General features: G+C 41.4%; 2 protein-coding genes across 5 annotated transcripts in view; one reads left to right on the top strand and one right to left on the bottom strand.

Annotated features, from left to right (window-relative positions):
* Positions 1-8389, top strand: part of LOC126996467 (uncharacterized) — a 15740-nt gene extending 7351 nt beyond the window's left edge. The window contains exons 3-7 of the mRNA XM_050856936.1: positions 921-1092; positions 1411-1591; positions 2012-2141; positions 2477-2640; positions 5747-8389. Of these exons, the coding sequence (XP_050712893.1) occupies positions 921-1092; positions 1411-1591; positions 2012-2141; positions 2477-2640; positions 5747-5777 (678 nt within the window). The 3' untranslated portion in view covers positions 5778-8389. The remainder of the gene's footprint in view (positions 1-920; positions 1093-1410; positions 1592-2011; positions 2142-2476; positions 2641-5746) is intronic.
* LOC126996466 (mediator of RNA polymerase II transcription subunit 24-like) overlaps positions 7691-18835 on the bottom strand; it is a 22549-nt gene continuing 11404 nt past the window's right edge. For all 4 annotated transcript variants that reach the window (XM_050856934.1, XM_050856933.1, XM_050856935.1 and 1 more), the window contains 15 exons: positions 18548-18722; positions 18072-18228; positions 17316-17502; positions 16725-16860; positions 15771-15902; positions 15111-15215; positions 14661-14827; positions 14064-14241; positions 13392-13501; positions 12544-12633; positions 11844-12036; positions 10819-10960; positions 10272-10378; positions 9689-9895; positions 7691-8840 (listed from right to left, as the gene is read on the bottom strand). In XM_050856934.1, coding sequence (XP_050712891.1) covers positions 8484-8840; positions 9689-9895; positions 10272-10378; positions 10819-10960; positions 11844-12036; positions 12544-12633; positions 13392-13501; positions 14064-14241; positions 14661-14827; positions 15111-15215; positions 15771-15902; positions 16725-16860; positions 17316-17502; positions 18072-18228; positions 18548-18722 — 2443 coding nt within the window. In that variant the 3' untranslated portion in view covers positions 7691-8483. The remainder of the gene's footprint in view (positions 8841-9688; positions 9896-10271; positions 10379-10818; positions 10961-11843; positions 12037-12543; positions 12634-13391; positions 13502-14063; positions 14242-14660; positions 14828-15110; positions 15216-15770; positions 15903-16724; positions 16861-17315; positions 17503-18071; positions 18229-18547; positions 18723-18835) is intronic.

Genomic DNA, 18835 nt, shown 5'->3' on the forward strand with positions numbered 1-18835 from the left:
AGGAGGAGGAGGAGGAGGAAGAAGGATTCATTATTCAATTTTGGGCTGAATATCAATATTGCCGAATACTAATGAAGCGACAGGGAGCAAGCATCACGGACCATCATGAATTAGGGAACAGACTAAGGTTGAAGATATTCTAATGAAGGTTAACAGTAAAAGGTTGAGTTGAAAAGGTCACGTATGGGCAGAACTGACAACAACTGCATGTAGACTCAAACTTAAGGTTGGTATTAAAAGGCAGTCTCGCTTCTCACATCAGCTATTTCTAAAGGTCAAAGAGGGGATCAATCAGGTTCTTAATAGTTTTTTTTAGGTTCAGGGTACAGAAGAAGGCTCAAACTACCACCTGGGTCATAAAACTACTCCTGGAAATGCCTACAACTCCTACGAAAGCCTTGTCAAATGTGTGTTCTTGGGCGGCGAAATCTCTGATAACACGACCCAAAGTAACGGAGTGGTAGCCTAGGAAATGTGAAGTCAGGGTAGACAGAGAACCAGGCGGAGACTTTCAACTAGAACCTTTGCTGGAGTAAGATGCAGTTCACTAATATCAGGCAGAGGAGGAAAGCCAGGGATTGTTGAAGGGCAGTTAGCGAACCGAGTGGAGAGATGGAATTATAGAGAGAGCTTAATTAGGGGCAGAATGAAATACACTAACATCGGACAGAAAACCAGGTAGATATGGAATGAAAACCTTTGCCAGTGCAGAATGTAGTACAATGGCATTAAACAAGAGAGGGGTGAAGAAATAGCATTAGAACCTTTGTAGGAGCAGAAAAAGAAGAAACAACTATTTTTATTTCGATCCAACCAGATTCTTTCATCCCATCAATCTCATGTCACATTGTCTTACTACTTCTACTTCTACTACTACTACTACTACTACTACTACTACTACTACTACTACCCTTTTGCAGATGTCGGATCAGGAGGCAACCAAAGATGTGAAGAAGGGAGAGGAGAAGGCGAAAGAGGCGCCGAAGGAGGAGAAGAAGGAGGAGAAGAAGGAGGAGGAGGGAAGGGCAAGCAGCAGGGCGTCAGCAGGAACCAGCACGCCAGAACCAAAGCCTGAGGAGAACGGCGAAGAAGGTGAGTAGTAGTAGCAGTAGTAGTAGTAGTAGTAGTAGTAGTAGTAGATACACCCACGCCTCTAACACTACAAGAACCTTATAAATAACATGAGCTTAATATTACATTCCATACCAACACATTCACCATAACATAAATCCTAGTCTTTTTCTTTTTTTTTTTTTTTTTTGTTTAGTGTTAAGAAAGAAGAAGGGGAGAAGGAAGTAGATTCGCTAATTGTTCTGATGTAGTTATTGTTTATCGGACACCTTATTTGTATACCACCGGCGTACTAGGAGAGTGTATCCAAGGGTATGTCCCCGTTTTCACCCCTCACAGACGCGCCCAAGCCCCTGACGCTACGAGAACAGTTCCGCAACTTCAGCAAATTCGGCGACATTAAGAGTGACGGGAAGATGATGACACTCTCACAGTCCGACAAATGGTTCAAGCAGGCGAAGGTGATCGACGGGAAGACGATCTCCACCACAGACACCGCCATCACCTTCAACAAGTTCAAGTGAGGGAAAGAGTGAAGTAGAAAGTAAACTAATCGTATGTATTCAAACTGCGCCTTTATTTTTATTTTCTTTCATTCAAATGCTCTCTCTCTTAATTTTAAAGGATTCAAGATCACTACAAGAGGTCTGCAGCTCCTGATATCCCTTCTCGAGCCATATGCCTTCCCCTTTCAAAACTCTAGCTATCCTCAATTTGAAACATTATGTCGTAGCCTCTTTGCATCAAGTACATATCGGTTTAATTCGCTCAGGTCATCCACAACCCTAACTACGCATCTTTTACATGTGTTGTTTATCCACTATACTGTTACAGCTAAACCCCTGCCTGATGTACGATTGAACCACTCTATCTTCGATCTTTCATCTCTCTCTCTCTCTCTCTCTCTCTCTCTCTCTCTCTCTCTCTCTCTCCCCCTCAGGACCAAGAAGATCACGTTCACGGAGTTCGAGAAGTACTTGGACGAGATCGCGAAGTCGAAGAAGGTTGACGCCGAGGCGATCAAAACGAAGCTACAAGAGTGTGGGGCACCGGGAACCACTGGCACCACGGTGAGAGAGAGAGAGAGAGAGAGAGAGAGAGAGAGAGAGAGAGAGAGAGAGAGAGAGAGAGAGAGAATCATATTTTGCGTTAAGATCATTATTGTTCATTCCTTTGTCCATCAGTGCCGTTAAACTAGTCTGTAATGCATTTTTTTTTTACTTTCCGTTATAATCTCGTTAAGCTTGGCACTGATCCTCCGTTAAATTTATCACTGTTCTTTGTTTTTTTTTCCCCTCACCGTGTCGTCAGTCTTACCACTGCTCCTTCGTTAACCTCATCATTGTTCCCTTCTTCATCTCACCGTCGTTAAACTTATCATTGCTCCTCCCTTCTTTCCCTTCAGAGGTCCGTCAAGAGCAGCGCTGTCGACCGCCTCACAGACACCAAGAAGTTCACGGGTTCGCACAAACTTCGCTTTGACTCAACAGGGCGTGGCAAAGGCATTGCCGGTCGCAAGGACGTACCCGATGCCTCTGGCTACGTGACGGGCTACAAGAACAAGAACACGTATGACAAGAGTCACTAATCAAGCATTCTTGCACGTCTGCCGCTACTCCCCGTGATGATAATGCATTAACCTTACAATAAACCCTCTATTTAGCGGATTCATTAGTGGGAAAACTTAATTCTTACATCTGAAGTTATTATATTCGAAGGCACTAGTAAGTACAACTAACAATCAACTTACTACAAAAAATATTGTTTATAGTAGTTAATAGTAGTCTTTTCTTTAATGTTTAGTTGTTTAAAGATTATTGTTTCATCAAATATCAACAAGAAAGGCATCAAACCATACGAAAAAAAGTTTGTACTTGTGTGCTTTGGTACAACAAATTCGATTTTTGTTTAATGTTAAACAGAGGGTTTACTGTACCCGTGAGTGTTGTCTCGAGAAGCGCTCAAGCTCTAACTACAAAGCATGGCTTAAACTAAGTTTTCTTGACTAATTATTAATACGGGAAAAGGCTGACACCAAGCTTTCTTGATTAAAGTGTTTTATTATTACGGGAAAAGGCTTACTCCAAGTTTTCTTGATATGTGTTTTTTTATTACGGGCTCACACCAAGCTTTCTTCATTAAAAGGTTTTAATTATTACGGGAAAAGGCTTACTTCAAGTTTCCATGATTAAAGTGTTTTATTCTAACGGGAAAAGGCTTACTCCAAGCTTTCTTAACTATAAAGGGTTTTAATTATTATTATTATTATTATTATTATTATTATTATTATTATTATTATTATTATCATTATTATGGGAAAAGGCTTTAACCATGTTTTCTTGTCTAATAATTGTTTTATATAATTATTATTACGAAAATAGGTTTATATCAAGTTTTCTTGACTAAAGAGTGTTATAACTATTATTGCGGTAGAGAGAAGGTCCAAGGGATAAAGGGAACAAGTACATACATACTAAGCAAACACAAAATATGATTAAGTTAAATAAAGTGAAGACGTGGCAATGGAAGTTAGGCAATCGCAACCCTTAATAAGTGAGGCTTCTGTGTTAGATTGTCATTTGGATCCAATTCTGTTTGTCATGTTTTTTTTATTATTATTACTGTAGGAGTTACGCTGCCCTAAAGTTTGTGTAATGTCATTCCAGTACAACTTCAATAAATCGTGTCGAATGTAGTGGAGAAAACAAAAACAAAAATAGGTAGAGAAACTCGTGGCCAAGCACTTTTACAGGAAACTATACAGGAGTTTAGAGCCCCGCACACGAGCGACCTGTTGCTGGTGGCCGCAGTTAGTTCCTCACTCAGGGAAAAAACAGGGTGTGTGGCAGCCCGCGCTCACAGCGGAGTACACGCAACAGCTATAATATCACTACTGGGTCCATTCTCGAGGCGAAAAAAATGTCCCTGGCGTCTGCAGCAAGGTACACATGGTTGACTGGAATGCAAGCCGCACACGAGCGTTCTTTATTCCCCGCCCAGTCGCTCCACGACAAAGACTTGAAACGGGCATCCTTGGTGGGTGTGACAATTTGGGCGTGAGGGCTGGCATGTTCGATTGTGAACTAACATCGGAAGTAGAAATGTCCATCGCATTAAATATCCAACTAGAATCATTTCCTGACAAAAAATAAAGAATAGACTGATGATTTGGTTATGGACTGGCGTAAGAAGAGTGGTTGCTTGGATTTGTGGCTGCCATCTGAAGAACAATAAAAGCACGCGCGAAGTGTACCCAGAACAATTTTTTGCAGCAGAGAAAATAACGTTGCGGCCAGCAGACAATGGAAATCTAAAGCACTCGTGCGCGGGGTGGGCGGTCTGCTGCACCTCGTCGGTGAAGATTCATCTTGGGTCCCTTTCCAATAATAACACATGAAAAAGAAAAAAATCTAGTGTTTGTGTTTTGCATGAATATGTATGAAGCACAGCTTCATATAAAACTCACAGAAATACAATTGAAAACAGTTTCTTCTGTAAGCGAAACATGCCGTTAACGCTGTAACCTACCGAGCATATGTGTGTGGGGGCTGTTCAGTTTTGTGGGCAGAAAAATAGCTTTGAAAATGTATAACTTGGCCCTTCTACTGGATTGGAAAAATACTACAAACAAACTAGAGCTGAAAACTAGAGCAGCTAACAACACAGTCACCTCGAAATGAATTCTGAACGGTGGCCGTTTCTCGCCTTTTGAGTCGCCCGATTCCGAGCAGCTTCACTGATTGACTCGGAATTCATTGAATGACTTGCTTGTACCGCTCACGTGTCCAAGAAAGTCCCAGGCGTTTAGAGCACCCTCGGCATGTAGGCTACGCCTATACCAACGCACAGTAGCCTATCGCCGCTAAAATAATAGCCTGTCGCCTCTACAGTTACAGAGTCGCTTCATTAGTTAAAGGTAATTTTTATACCAATACAATCCCACCTAAACTTATCGGACAATATCTATCACCGTTAAAGAGTAACTTATTACGACTGAAGGCAGTTAGCTACCTATCGCTACTAAAATAGTAACCTGTTCCTAACTATAACCATGAAGAAAAAAAAAATGCTGGGGCGGGAACAAGAGAGCTGAGAGCTCAGCGTGTGCCGTGCTTCAAAGGAGTCGATTCGGAGGTAAATCGCGGTGTTTTCAGATGATATTAAACTGATTTTTACTTTACGCATTTACCAAAAGCTCTGATCCGATTTCAACTTTCGAAATTGTGAAAATTTGCCTTCTGTCGAAACCTTGGAGGACCCAAGACGGATGTTTACCACCTCGTCTCATCCTTGGTAACAAGAGCGGAGCCGCCGCCTTGTCCTGGCCTCACGGATGTTAGATCTTTTATAATGTACTGGACGTAGCCTAGCACTCACAGGGGACACGACACACACCAGCCAGCGACACACTGACACAGCACAGCGCCAAGCTACGGTACCTGTAGAGCCAGTGATCCGAGGCACACCTGGCGAGGGAGAGCCGGGGGGGGATACTCCCACACTGCTGCCACGCGGGAGACTGACTCTTGACAGCTGACACACTGCATTGTAAATACACTTTCCACAGTTACTATATTAGTGAGACCAAGGAGGGTATACTCTAGCCTCCTTGAGTGACCGAGACTCGTCAGGGTGTAATGTACAACTTTACCTACTGTTTTTCTTTTTCCAACAGGTACCCGCAGAAAGAAGAAAAAACAAACTAGGTTAGTGATGGATTTGAATATTAGTGTTTAGCAGAAAAGTATCATTATTACGACTGAAGATCAATATAGCCATCATTTAAGAATCACTGAAAACATTTATTGTATTGCCAATAGGTATTTCTTAACTTTTTTTATGCTTTGCTAACACTGAACACATGTACAATAGAGTATAAAAGCATTACCAGTAAATGTCTATGATGAATATACAAGAGTGGACCATCACTTTTTATATAAAGATGGCTGATGGGACTTGGCTTACCTGTCTGCCCATAATTAAAGCTACCTGACTACTGGGATGCCACATTTTCTTTTTCAAGGTTATACTTATAGCACACGTAGTAGTTAATTAGTACTCTCCAAAATGAACATTGTAAAATCTATATTGATGCCTAATTACAGTTGAAGAATGTGAAAACTGTTCTGCGAAATGTGGCGTGTACTGTACTCTCTAGGCCTGTAATTAGTACTACTTCCTGACGCTTCAGTGTTCATATTAGACGTCTTTGTATGCGTACAGTGTCCCGTCTACACCATGCACAAAAACTTCTGCCCGCATAGTTTATTACCTGTTATGTGTGGCTTCTATACAGAGAGAGAGAGAGAGAGAGAGAGAGAGAGAGAGAGAGAGTTTTACCAAATATTATTTTTCCATTGAATATTGTAACTGATCTGTGCTTAAGTTGAACATATTACAAATTTATGGATGGATGATGTGACTCTGGAGCCGAATTAAGAGTTGTAGGGTTTCTGTGGCTTAGCATTTCATGGAGGCCCCAGCAGCACATGCGGCATCATGAGGCAACAACCATTTCAGTCTGTCAAAAATAATTAATGACTGGCTTGGCCCATGATGATGCTCCATTTTCTTAGGCTGTTTTGACAAACTCTTGACGGCAAGTACTATTGTTCTTGGCAGTGAAATAGGGTACAGGATTAACTCTCTTGTGGGGCCCCCAGGGTGCATATTCATTAAACCTTTTTGCTCCATTTAGTGACCTAAGGCCACCTACGATATTTACTCTTTGGAACTCATAACCCTCATGAGCCAAAGCAGAGAAGCTACAACGGTGTCAGGGTCTGTATTTGCAGAGCCTCTTTGCTATTTTTAACCACACATATGTAGTGACTCACGTGTCACTAAGAATGAAACCCTCGTGAGTCGCAGTGTTGTTAAGATCAGCAATGAGGCTTCATGAATACAGACCCTGGCAGCATCATACCCTCTTTGCTGTAACTCATAAGCCTTGTGAGCCGCTATTAGTTATTAAAAGTAGCAAAGAAACTTCATGAATAATGCCCAGGACCATAGCCACAGTAGCCCCCTCCTCTCTTAAAACCAGCCTTGTGTGACTGTGGAATGCTTGTGTTTGTCTGACCTTCCTAAACATGTGTGTGCATCCACGTAAGACCTTCTGCGCCTTAGCTTGTCTTCACATGGTCTTCTGTGTCAAGTTTTGTCATATCTATTTTAAATAAAGTCAGTCACAAAATATGAATGTGATATATCTATACATATATATTTGATCTCATTTTAGGGGACACTGGATCCTCTTATGTATGTTGTCTTGCGTCTTGAGCAGCACTGCTAATATGAGTGCCAGATATACTTGTGTAAAAGTCCGTCGCACAAAGAAGTTGACCCCAAGGCAATGATAAGTGAAGAATATATTTAAGCCACTGGAAAAGTAATCTCCATGTAAGTCAACCCACTAAATTAGGCCCTCAAATAATCTGAAAAAAACAAAAACAACTTTTACACGGGTTATGAAGTTCTCTTCTGACGGCAATACATCAATAAATAAATAAATCATCAAATGCACACATTATTTTGTTCATTATCATCAAATTAAGAAAACTTATATGACCACAAAATAGCAAGTCAAGTCAAGGGCAAGGCAGAGGAAACACCAATGCATTATCTTAGATTGCCTTCATTTGTACAGTGAGACACTCCATATTTATTTAAACAACATTGTACAATTGCAAATCTCATTTTAAGCAGCACAGTTGGCAATGCTACCACAGATGTACAACATATGTAATATCTTGATTCTTCTCTTTTCTTATCTCACTCAAGTAGAAAAGTTTCCTTTCCTGAATTTTCAACAGAGCACAGTGGCTGCATATTAATGTATAAGAGTTTACCGTATAAACTTGTGTATGAGTCAGTCTTATGTAGAAGTTATTATACACTTATCTGAGGAATAAATTTCGCCCCTGTAAAAAAATAAATCTAACACCCATGTACAAGTTCAGCTCCTAAACTTGGTCTTTAAAAATTGTTTGAAAATAACTGACTTATACAGAAGTTTATACAGTAACATAGTTTCACACAGCCATAAAAAGCAGATTTAATATCTTTCCACAAAAAGATGGTTGTGTTCCATTTGCTCTTGAAGCTGTTCTGTTAATTGCTTGATGGGCTGTGTAGCTGCCATGCCGTTGGCTGCACAATGAAAACAACAGCTGCTCTGTTTCATATTTTTGCACGTAGTCCGCTCAGCCAACGGATGTCAGTTACTGATGTTACGTTCGTGTCAAAATGATTACAAAGGAAATAGTATTTATACATTTATCACCGAAATGTAAAATAAATATTACTACTACTGCTATATTATATTTCCTTCACTTTTATGGTATTCTGAGTACATATGCACACCACTGGACACCATCAGCTAATGCCGCTGCCACTCCTTCACAAGTCACTCAAATTATGATTGGGTACAGCGCAGACTCACTCGCCAAGGACAAATTACGCTGAACACACAAAAGCTTAGCAGCAGCTCGCCTTGCCCCCGCTGCCTGCGCTGGCGTCTGAGCACCAATGGCATCACCAAGGAACTCTCTGGCTAATTCTGGTTGTGAGGGAACCTTGGGGGCAGTGATAGCCAGGAGTTCAACATATGTGAAGGCATCAGGTGGGGAGAGGAGAGGCACCAGGTTAGGTAGCAGTGCAGGGGGGGTGAGGGTGAGAAGGGTGTGGCTGTAAGGGGCAGCAATCAGTTCGTGTAGGATGTTCACCACCAGCTGTGTCACGGGGCTCACCACACCGGCACGACTCACCTGAAACAAAACAACACAAGAGCGGGAGTCAGTTTACTGCCATTGTTGCTATTGTACCATATAGGCTTGTATAAAAGTCAAATTATTTAACCCTTTAAAAGTCAAGTTTAATGGGTCAACTTTTCCAGGGTCAAAATTTTACTCCCCAGTCTAACATACCATAGCCATGGGGTTGACTTAAACACGAATGATTTTTACATGAAAATATATGGTATTTATAAAAGCAAGGATGCATACCAACCTAGTAGGCAATGTGTAAACCCTTTAGTCTAGGTTTGTAGTGTTATTGATGTCAACAACCTATTTTTAGGAAAAGTAGTGCAGTTGAATAAAGGCAATACTTTCTAAACACAGTCTTCAGTGTAAGGAAGATCCTTTTTAGCAGACTATTTAACTCCTGCACAGGAAGCAGGTTGAGATAACAAACAACAAGTCCACCTCAATGTTGCCTCACTTGCTACTGCTATATTCATGCTAACTGTTCTGTTGAAATTCCTTACTTTTTACCTTCACCCTCCAACAGCTTTGCTGCACAAACTTCCTGTCAAGCTCATCTCTATGGTGTCTGACTTCCAAAGGCAAGAGTTAACTAGTATATTCACCCCTTTTTCCCTTTTACAAGCAAGCTCAGAAAAAGCCACCTCTCTACAGTATATCTTCCTTCTTATGACTCACTCTTTCAGGAGGGGAGCACCAAGGCACTTCCATAACTAACTCAGAGCATTCTCTTTGGCAACTTTTGTCCCACTTTATGGGAACAGCACATTGCAGGCATTTTTAATTTGTTTTAATTAGCCCTTCATCTCTCTTCTTTACCATGAAAAACTCCATAATGATAGTCTGAACACCTGTGTCATGAGGGTTAGGAGGGACTGGACAGCCACCAGCAAAGATGTCCCATCCTTAGTGAGTCCCGGAGTGCCTCGGGCAATGGCCAAGTCAGCTGAGTGCAGCTGCAGGTTAGACTCAAGGTCCTCCAGCTCCCGGTCATGGTACGTCCTTTTGCAGCCACCACCTCCACTTCTCCCTAGACTCATGTTGACTGTGGCTCCAGGCTGGACAAAGGCAAATAACATAAGCAGTGTTGGGTGCTAAAACATGAGATGGAAAGCAGATATCATATACAAAATTACCTGCTGCAGTAGCTCAAACAAACTAAATAAAGTGTGGTAATTGGAAGATACCTCCTGCAAAACAGAAATAGAAAGTAGTTATAAAACAAATGGCTGATGTGACCAGCAGGTGATTGCCAAATGCAGACATGTACTCAGTAAATGAGAATAAGTACAAATTCCAGACAGTCTGGACTCAACAATTAAGTTCAGATTTTCAGAGTCCAACAGTTCAAGATGGTACTGTAGATACATGGACATCATGATAAAGTTTGTGTGAGATCCTGATGAAGTGTTTGCAGCAGGTGCTGTGGCTCACCTCATTCTTGACGGGTGGTTGCTGCTGCACTGCCAACCAGGCGGAGATGATCATGCTGACGGTGAGGCGGGCGAGTGCCTCAGTGCGGGGCTTGCTGATCAACTCAACTGAAAGGAAGGCAACATGGTATGATAGGCAAAAACAAACTTAAAAATCTCTTCCTCACCCTCCACTCTCTTCCCAGTGCACCTCTCCTTCCCTTCTGTCCCTTCCTCACCCTCCACTCTCTTCCCAGTGCACCTCTCCTTCCCTTCTGTTCCTTCCTCACCCTCCACTCTCTTCCCAGTGCACCTCTCCCCCCCTTCTGTCCCTTCCTCACCCTCCACTTTCTTCCCAGTGCACCTCTCCTTCCCTTCTGTTCCTTCCTCACCCTCCACTCTCTCCCCAGTACATCTCCCCTCCCCTTCTGTTCCTTCCTCACCCTCCACTCTCCTCCTTCCTCTTGTAACTTGTCATGCAAAAAGGAGCAACTAAGTCACAAAAAATTTAGTTCAAGTGGAAGAGTTTTGTCCATGAGTCTACAATGACACAACCTACAAGTTCCCACCTGTGCATGGGCCAGAGATATAGAGAGGCAGGGTGTGGACCAGCAGGCTGAGTGTGCAGCCCACAACATCCTGGTGCAGCAGGCCGTAGATCAGGTCCATGGCCCGCATCAAGTCTGATTCAAAGACGCTCTGCATGCCAGCCTGAAGGTGCAGCAAGGCATGATATTAGATATGTTATGGTGCCATTATAAAAAATCTACTCACACCACTAACATATTGAGGCTGACTATCAGTGCCCCTCAAGACTGGCATTATGGGCCTACATACAGAAAAAAATAGCAGTGAGCTTACATAAGATCTAATTGCATAACTGGCGCCACTATAAAAATTTCCTACGCCATGATGCGCTTGGGCCGACCATCTGGCCCCTGAAGAAAGCCTACCAGCGCTATAGGCGGGGATGTAAAAAAAAAAAAAAAAAAAAAAAAATAATAATAATAATAATAATAATAATAAAAAAATAAAAAAAAAATGCAGCTATGGGTGTGTGTATAGCCTAGTAAGATTCCTGATAACTGGGGTGAATGGGGATTAAGAGGATGCATTTCTTTAGTTCATTTCAAGGCAAAGAAAGCAAAACAGAAAGATAAATAATTACAGAAATTTAGAAAGAAAATAAAGAAAACAGGAAAAGAGGAAGGAGAAAAAAGCAGAAACAGAGAAAACATTACAAGAACTAAACATGAACAATAAATGGGTTCTCACTCAACGTCCTTTGTCCAATACACCCATTAAAAGGTCATGTAGCCTTTATAAACTCTTTACACTACTTCTGCAGAAAACAGATCTCCATGATGATCATAATGGTAGAAATGATGACAGATGGACCACCTAAGGAACATAGTGGCAACTCAGGAACTGTATGAGTCAGTCTATAAAAAATTATAACTCTGTTCCCTCCATTCCTAATGATAATACATTGATTCTGGGTTAAAGGTCACAGCCCATGCACACACACACGAATCCCTTTCACCATTATTGTATTGCTACTGTTTCTATAACAAGACAACGGGTTTTTACTTACCTTGATAATGTCACACACAAACCACCGGGTGCCTCCAAGCCTCATGAGGTCCCTGAAGGTGGCCAGCGCCTGGTGGGAGATCACACCCCCGGGGAACACTTGATCCCAGGTGGAGCGCAGCAGGTGGGACAGAGGCTCCTCGGAGGACATGAGTGTCTCTGAGGCTGGGTTCCCTCCATCCACACTGTTGCTTCTGTGGAGGAACAAATATTGAGGGTCTGATGGCTAAAACTTGTGATTTTTTTTTGCTAAATGAAATCTTACTATAATAATAATAATATCTAATAAAATTATAATAATAATAATAATGTATGTACTTGCATATAAGTCTGTCATCTAAATGCTGATCCCTCAAGTCTATATAATGTTTAACTTAGGAAACATTAAAGTCTAAGGAAAGTGTTGTATCCTTCAATATTATTTTTAACATTTTATTCATGAGAAAGCCTATTCTACCAATAATCACATGGCAGCAAGCACCACCATTGCCAATGATGAAATATGTCCCCTGTCTTTCTGAGGTGTGATTGAAGACATTATGATTATCTAGCAAGGTCCAAAACTGCTTTTTATAATGAGAACTTTTAGGATGTACAAGTGCACCGAAGCTTATCAGTAATTTTCTTGCTTTTGAAATTGGTACTGTCAGTCTTATGATTCTAGAGGACTCAGTTCAACTGTCAAAATATATGATAAAAACCTGGTTGTGTTGGTGTGGGCAGAGGTGGGCTGGATGCCTCCCTTCATCACCTGCACCATGTTCTCCACGATCTGCACCATCAAGGTGGACCTGCAGAAAGGACACAAGTGATCTTGAAACCTCAAACCTCTCACAATAAACTGTCTGAACTGCAGTTATCAACAAAGCTGAATAGTTTAGGGGCTGTGCTCTGATCCTTGTACTGCAGTAAACCTTCTAATGACCAAATGATTGGGGTAATGCCAAGTCTTTAGATCTCAAACTATTGATTTCCAAGATTTCAGATTTTCATGACAAAATAATCTGTTTTTTTTGGAGAACCCTTCCTCCTTTTAGTTTGTGAAATTGATGGCCCAGTGAATAATATTATAACATGTAGTACACATGGTTTAAAAGACTTTTTTTTTTTTTTAAAGGTTTGCTAAGCAAAGGGTTCACTGTAGTTCAGTCTGAGGAGTTGTGTCAATTTCATGACAAAGCTTTCATCAGTTGACAGTTAACGTGGCTCAACCTTATAATAATAATAATAATATCTTTCTTTTGGCACTTAGCAGTTCCAAACATTTTAAAACTACTCTTTTGCAAATTTTATTTCATGATAAATAAAGGACAACTTCCTCCAAGTAAAGTTCTCTATCCTTGAAATCATCCAGCATCCTTTTCATTTTCTAAACCCTACTTGCTTTTCACTGATCAGTTACTCTTTCCAAACTTTCAGTCAAAACTCTCCCATACACCTTTCCTAACACATTCAATGAGCTTAAGCCCATATAGCTTGCACATTTCTCCCTTTCTTTTCCTTTTGTAATGGGGGATGATTCTAGCCTGACCATTGTTGGTAGACTTGCCTGTCCTTGAAGTTATCCAGCACCGGGACAGACTGGTCATGGTCACCTAGGGAGGTCTGGAGGTAGTGCAGGAAGTTGAGTGGTTCTACTGCTTGCTCTGCATCCACCACCTGCAACACAGATTCATTTAAGAGTTTATAAATAATGCAATTTTGCTGTTTTTATGGTTAAGAAGACAGACTGAGGGTTAAACAATATAGGTTAAAAATATCCGTAAAACAGTTTCCATAAATTAAAATGTAAGTTGCCCCAAAAGAATGATCATATTCAGTTCTAGAGGCATTTTGAAGTTTCCTTCTTAGATGAGTTTAAGTCAAAGGAAAGAGTAAATGGAGTACAAGGATGGCTGTTCCAGAGTTTACCAGTGAGAGAGATGAAAGAATGAAAATAGTTGTTAACTTTTGGTTTAGGAAATTTCACAGAATGAAGATGAACTTGAATAGTGAGGCTGCGGGGAGAGATGGAAGTTTGAAAGTCCAGAAGAGCATAGAGCATGAAAATAGAGATAAAAGATAGAAATGAAAGCAACATTGTAGTGGACTTTAATAGGTTAAACAAGGTCAGGAAAAGGAACTCTAATACTGTAGAAGGTACTGTGCAGCATACTATACTTACTGTACTGTACTCAAATTTAGTAAATGAATAATGGCTGAAAAGCATTATTTGATTTACCTGCACATGGGAAGAGAGCCAGGTGGCCACACAGATGGGGAGGCAGCATAGGTGGTAGCAAAGGCAGTCCAGCTGGTCCTTAACATGCTGCATGGGAAAGGCTCCCTGCTGGGCTGCTGTGATCACTTCCCTCAGGGCCACGGCCGCCATCTGGCACACATCACTCCACCGCAGCAAACTAATGATGACGGTGAACAAATATTTAGGGAAACCTTCAATAAGATCATCATCATCATCATCTACCATTACTAGTACACTCCAGAACAATGGCCTTTCTCAACATTCTCCACTTTTTCTGTCTGATGTCAGTGTACTCTATCCTGCTATTACAAAGATTCTAATTTAATATCTTTTCTAGGGTCTTAATTTACCCTAACTTGTATACAATTCCTGAGTTATCACTTGGTTAATCTAGGTACCCATCTGGTATTGATTCTATGCACGATATAACTTGCCAAGTCCAAATCTTATTCATAATCGTCATAAGAATACCTTCAACCTTTGTCTGTTCCCTAATACATGATGATCACTTCCTGTCTCTTCATGTTAAACCCACTGTTCTTCTCTCCATTCCTCTTTGTGCACCTCTCAACCTACTTGTACTTCATCTCCAGCTCCTTCACGTTGATCTCCCTGATGAACTCCTCCACAGCACTTGGGTCGGTGCGGGTGGCCATGAGGGGAGCCTTCACCCGGCCCAGCTCAGGCATGTTGTCCTTCATCCACTGCTCCACAAAGGTCTCGCACTTCTCTGACACCACCACCTGCAGGACAGGAAGACATGGGGGGTGAGGCGCAGGACTGTGGGAGGAATGGAGTGTGTGGGGGAAGCACTGGGGAAAGCCCACTTCAACCCTTTTGCTTCATTAGGTGTAATGCATTTTTAACAGAAAAAAGTCAAATGAACAAATAAAATGGAATCCCCCAAAATGCCAGAAAAGAAACTGCTCCATTAGTGGTTATTAATCATCATAATTATCAACAATTATTAATCCGTTGCAGGACAAAGACCTTTTCCAACGTTCTCCGCTTATGTTTTTGACTTACATCAATGCCATACAGCTGCACAATGTGGCACAGAAGCAGAAAGGAAATGTCAAACATGAGAGCCCGATTCATTGCCATCTTTGCCGTCTCACCTGGCTGTGGGTCCTGAAAGTTAAGAGAAAACACCATGTAAATATAGACTCGTGTGTAACCCAACCCAACCAATAAATACAGACTCATGTGTAAGTCAACCCAACCAATAAATACAGACTCATGTGTAAGTCAACCCAACCAATAAATACAGACTCATGTGTAAGTCAACCCAACCAAAAAATACAGACTCATGTGTAAGTCAACCCAACCAAAAAATAGACTCATGTGTAAGTCAACCCAACCAATAAATACAGACTCATGTTTAAGTCAACCCAACCAAAAAATACAGACTCATGTGTAAGTCAACCCAACCAATAAATACAGACTCATGTGTAAGTCAACCCAACCAAAAAATACAGGCCAACCAAGGCTGTGATGGGTTCAACTGAGAAATAAATCTACCCCCCAATAAAAGTAAGGTAGCAATAGTAGTTTGTCCAGATTTATGATGATATGAAGCTTTCATTATAAGAAGAGAAAAATTAATGGGATGTATTAATGATAGGATATGGATTACAAATTCAGATATGAAGCCTTCGCTACCAGAGAACACACAATACTCCTTACCATACTGAGCTCATTAAACTTTACAAATTTCTGTGCAAATATATGGAGGCTGCCTGAAGCTGCTGCAGCGGCTAACAGCAAGTCCCGACTCTTGCCACTGATGAGAAGGTTCATCACTGGCAACACTGAGTCCTGGAGAGCAACAAAGACATCATTATTATTTCCCTGATGATTAGGAAAACACAACAAGGAGTAAATAAAACAAAAAAGTCCATACTATACTGTTTCCTTAATAAAAGACAAGAGAGATTGAAAAAGAAAGAAAAAAAATGACAACTCTCCAATTTTCATTTTTTCTGCTCTTCAGACATTTGTCCTGTGCTTTTAGGGCAGGAGGTTTTCCATCTTACAGCTTACTGAAAGTCAATAAGGATACATTGTGATTTCTTAATCTGTGAATCTTTGTTCATTATATAATTCAAACATTCAACAGAGATGAAAATTAACATTTATTCAAATTTATGCTGCTGATCAGCCATGTCAAATATCCACAGAGATAATTCTGCATTTATAGCAACAACTTAATTCTTTTACCTCTAACCTGCTTATCACTTTTAATCTGCTTTTTCCCAAAAAACTGCCTGGGATTTGAACCCAAGTCCTTGAGACAGGATGTGTACATTCTTGTGTCGAGCCAAAAGGTACCCCATGGCTCAAGGCTTTGGAGTCCTTATCCAGAGCTTGGACCATTACAACCGACTCAAGAGATGGTAAGAAGAGGTTGATAGGTGTTGCCTTGGCATACAATCTGACCCACACTGGGAAGGGCAGGACTATATTTGGCTTCATTGTGCTCTCTCATTAAAGTTCAGATATGGGTGCCCCACAGTTAAGGGTTAAGTAAGGACTAACAGTTTTTTTAGTTTGCCATCACAAAATTTCAATTTCCATTAACCTTGGACAAGGTTCTTTTTGTTTGAAGAACTGAGGTACTATTGTAGTTCCAATCCCTACCTGGTTCTTGTTGCTGAGTGTCTTCAGAATGCTGGTGACGGTGGGCTGGGCACGCAGGATCAAGTTGGGGTTGCCCGGGTGAGAGCCTTGGGCATCATTGTTCTGAATGTTGGCCAGCACCTGAGATTCCTGAACCCTGTGTGGAGAGGCAGTGCAAATGATTGTGCAGCTGTTGGTTTGAAACTTATGGTACCTACAGGAGAGAGGCCAAGGGCAAAACAAAACAGAAGAAAACTGCAGCATGTTGCTTCCTGAAGCACAAAACCTCAAGAAAAGAAACATGTCGTAAAAATGAGAATGTTGAAATGGATGTGTAGTCACAATGGCAGATATACAGGCACATTAGAGAAATGGTGAAGGTGGGAGAAATATCAAGGAAAGTATAGGAAAGGAGGCTGTAGTGTTGTGGACATGTTATTAGGAGGAGCAAAGAGTATGTGGGAAGAAAGGTACTGAAAGAGGATATGGGGAGACTGTACTGAAGATCTCTAAGGAATGGGCCTGACAGAAGCACTGGACTGAGTAAGGTGAAAAACTGGTCTGAAATGACAACTTAATGACAGTGGGAAAAGCCAGACAAAGAAGTATTACCGTGCTGCAAGTATTGTCTGAGCATCCCTCTCAGATATAAGGCTTGTCTTGTTCACCAGCTCATTCAAGAGATATTCCAGACAGTTGCAGTTGATGCGAAGGTCCACTTGGTCCAGAAGAATGGTCAGCTGTGAGATACGTTCCACAGCACTGAGTAAGTCTTCTGACTCGCCACTTCCTGATTCCCCTAAAATGAATCATATTAACATATTACCTGCAGCTCTGATGTTATGTCTGCTGGAAATCCCTCCTCCCCCCCTCCTCCTTCTCCTCCTTTTCTTAACCCTTCTTGTTCATTATGTGTCATTGCTTCATTGACTTCAAAGAGCAGTGCCATTTCATTCTATTTAAAGGTGCATGCAGACTTCACTGGGGTTTACAAGTAATGAAGGGATTCAATAAGGGTGATGTTAATACGGTTCTAATAGTAAAAGAGCAGGGTAGAACTCATATAAATGGGTTTAAGTTAAAAAATTAAGATTTAATAAAGACTTAGGGAAAACTGGATTATGAAGTGATGGATAAGTAGAGCAGGCTTGACAGTCACGGTAAGCGTCAACATTATAAACACCTTAAAGAAAAGGTTAGATAATTTTGCTGAGTGAGAGATTGGCTCATGTTACATTTACAGGAGTTGCCATGTGTAGGCTGACTGACCTCATGCTGGCTCTTAATGTTTTTATGTTTATACTAGAGCTTTTATATTGAGTTTATATCCAATGCACTACTACATAGGAGAAATATATAAATACTTACCACTAAGAGCAACATGAATGGTGTACAGGATGGTGGGGACTTTGATGAAAGTGAAGCCGACCCACTTCAGTTCTTGGTACGGCTGATACTCCGGGCAACTCAAACCCAGAAAACTACTTCGCAGGAGCTCCAGATACAGCTCCATGGTGCTGAGGCCCTGCAAGGGAAAAATAGATGCTGAAAATTTTAGATCAGCACCTCATCTGCAGAACTGGGTTTGAATCCCAGTCTGGGGAGTCAACACAGCCCACCCAGCTGTTCATCCTCCCTTTTGGGCAGGTCGATGAATGGAAACCTGGGGAAGGTAAACTGTGGTAACCCAGATGTTGCACTTGTTCTGTGTCTGGGGGTAATGGGTTCTCACCTGCCACATGCTCAATGGCCTATGAGATGAAGATGAGCACTGAGGCCACGCGCAGCTATAATGTATGTCCCCAACTTTACTTTTAACTTCAAGAGGAAGCAATTTTACTTACCTGGAGTTGTTGCAGCAGAAGCAACTGGTGGGCAAAGGTAGAGGCCTCACGTGTGGTGTGAGTGATGACCTCAAGCATGACGAGGCTGTGCATGGCATGGCACATCGGCGTTACGCTGCTGTTGAATTTGTGTTTGTTGCCAATGCTGTCTAGAGGCTGGTGGTCACGCAGCTGACTGTGTGAGGGCAAGGCAGAGACAAGGCTTGACTTTACGCTCATGAAATACTTCCCTCAATTTTTCAAGTCTTAGCTAACATTCATCACAGTCCTGTATGCATTCAACAAATT

This window comes from Eriocheir sinensis, chromosome 10 (genome assembly GCF_024679095.1).
Source record: "Eriocheir sinensis breed Jianghai 21 chromosome 10, ASM2467909v1, whole genome shotgun sequence".
Taxonomy (NCBI): domain Eukaryota; kingdom Metazoa; phylum Arthropoda; class Malacostraca; order Decapoda; family Varunidae; genus Eriocheir; species Eriocheir sinensis.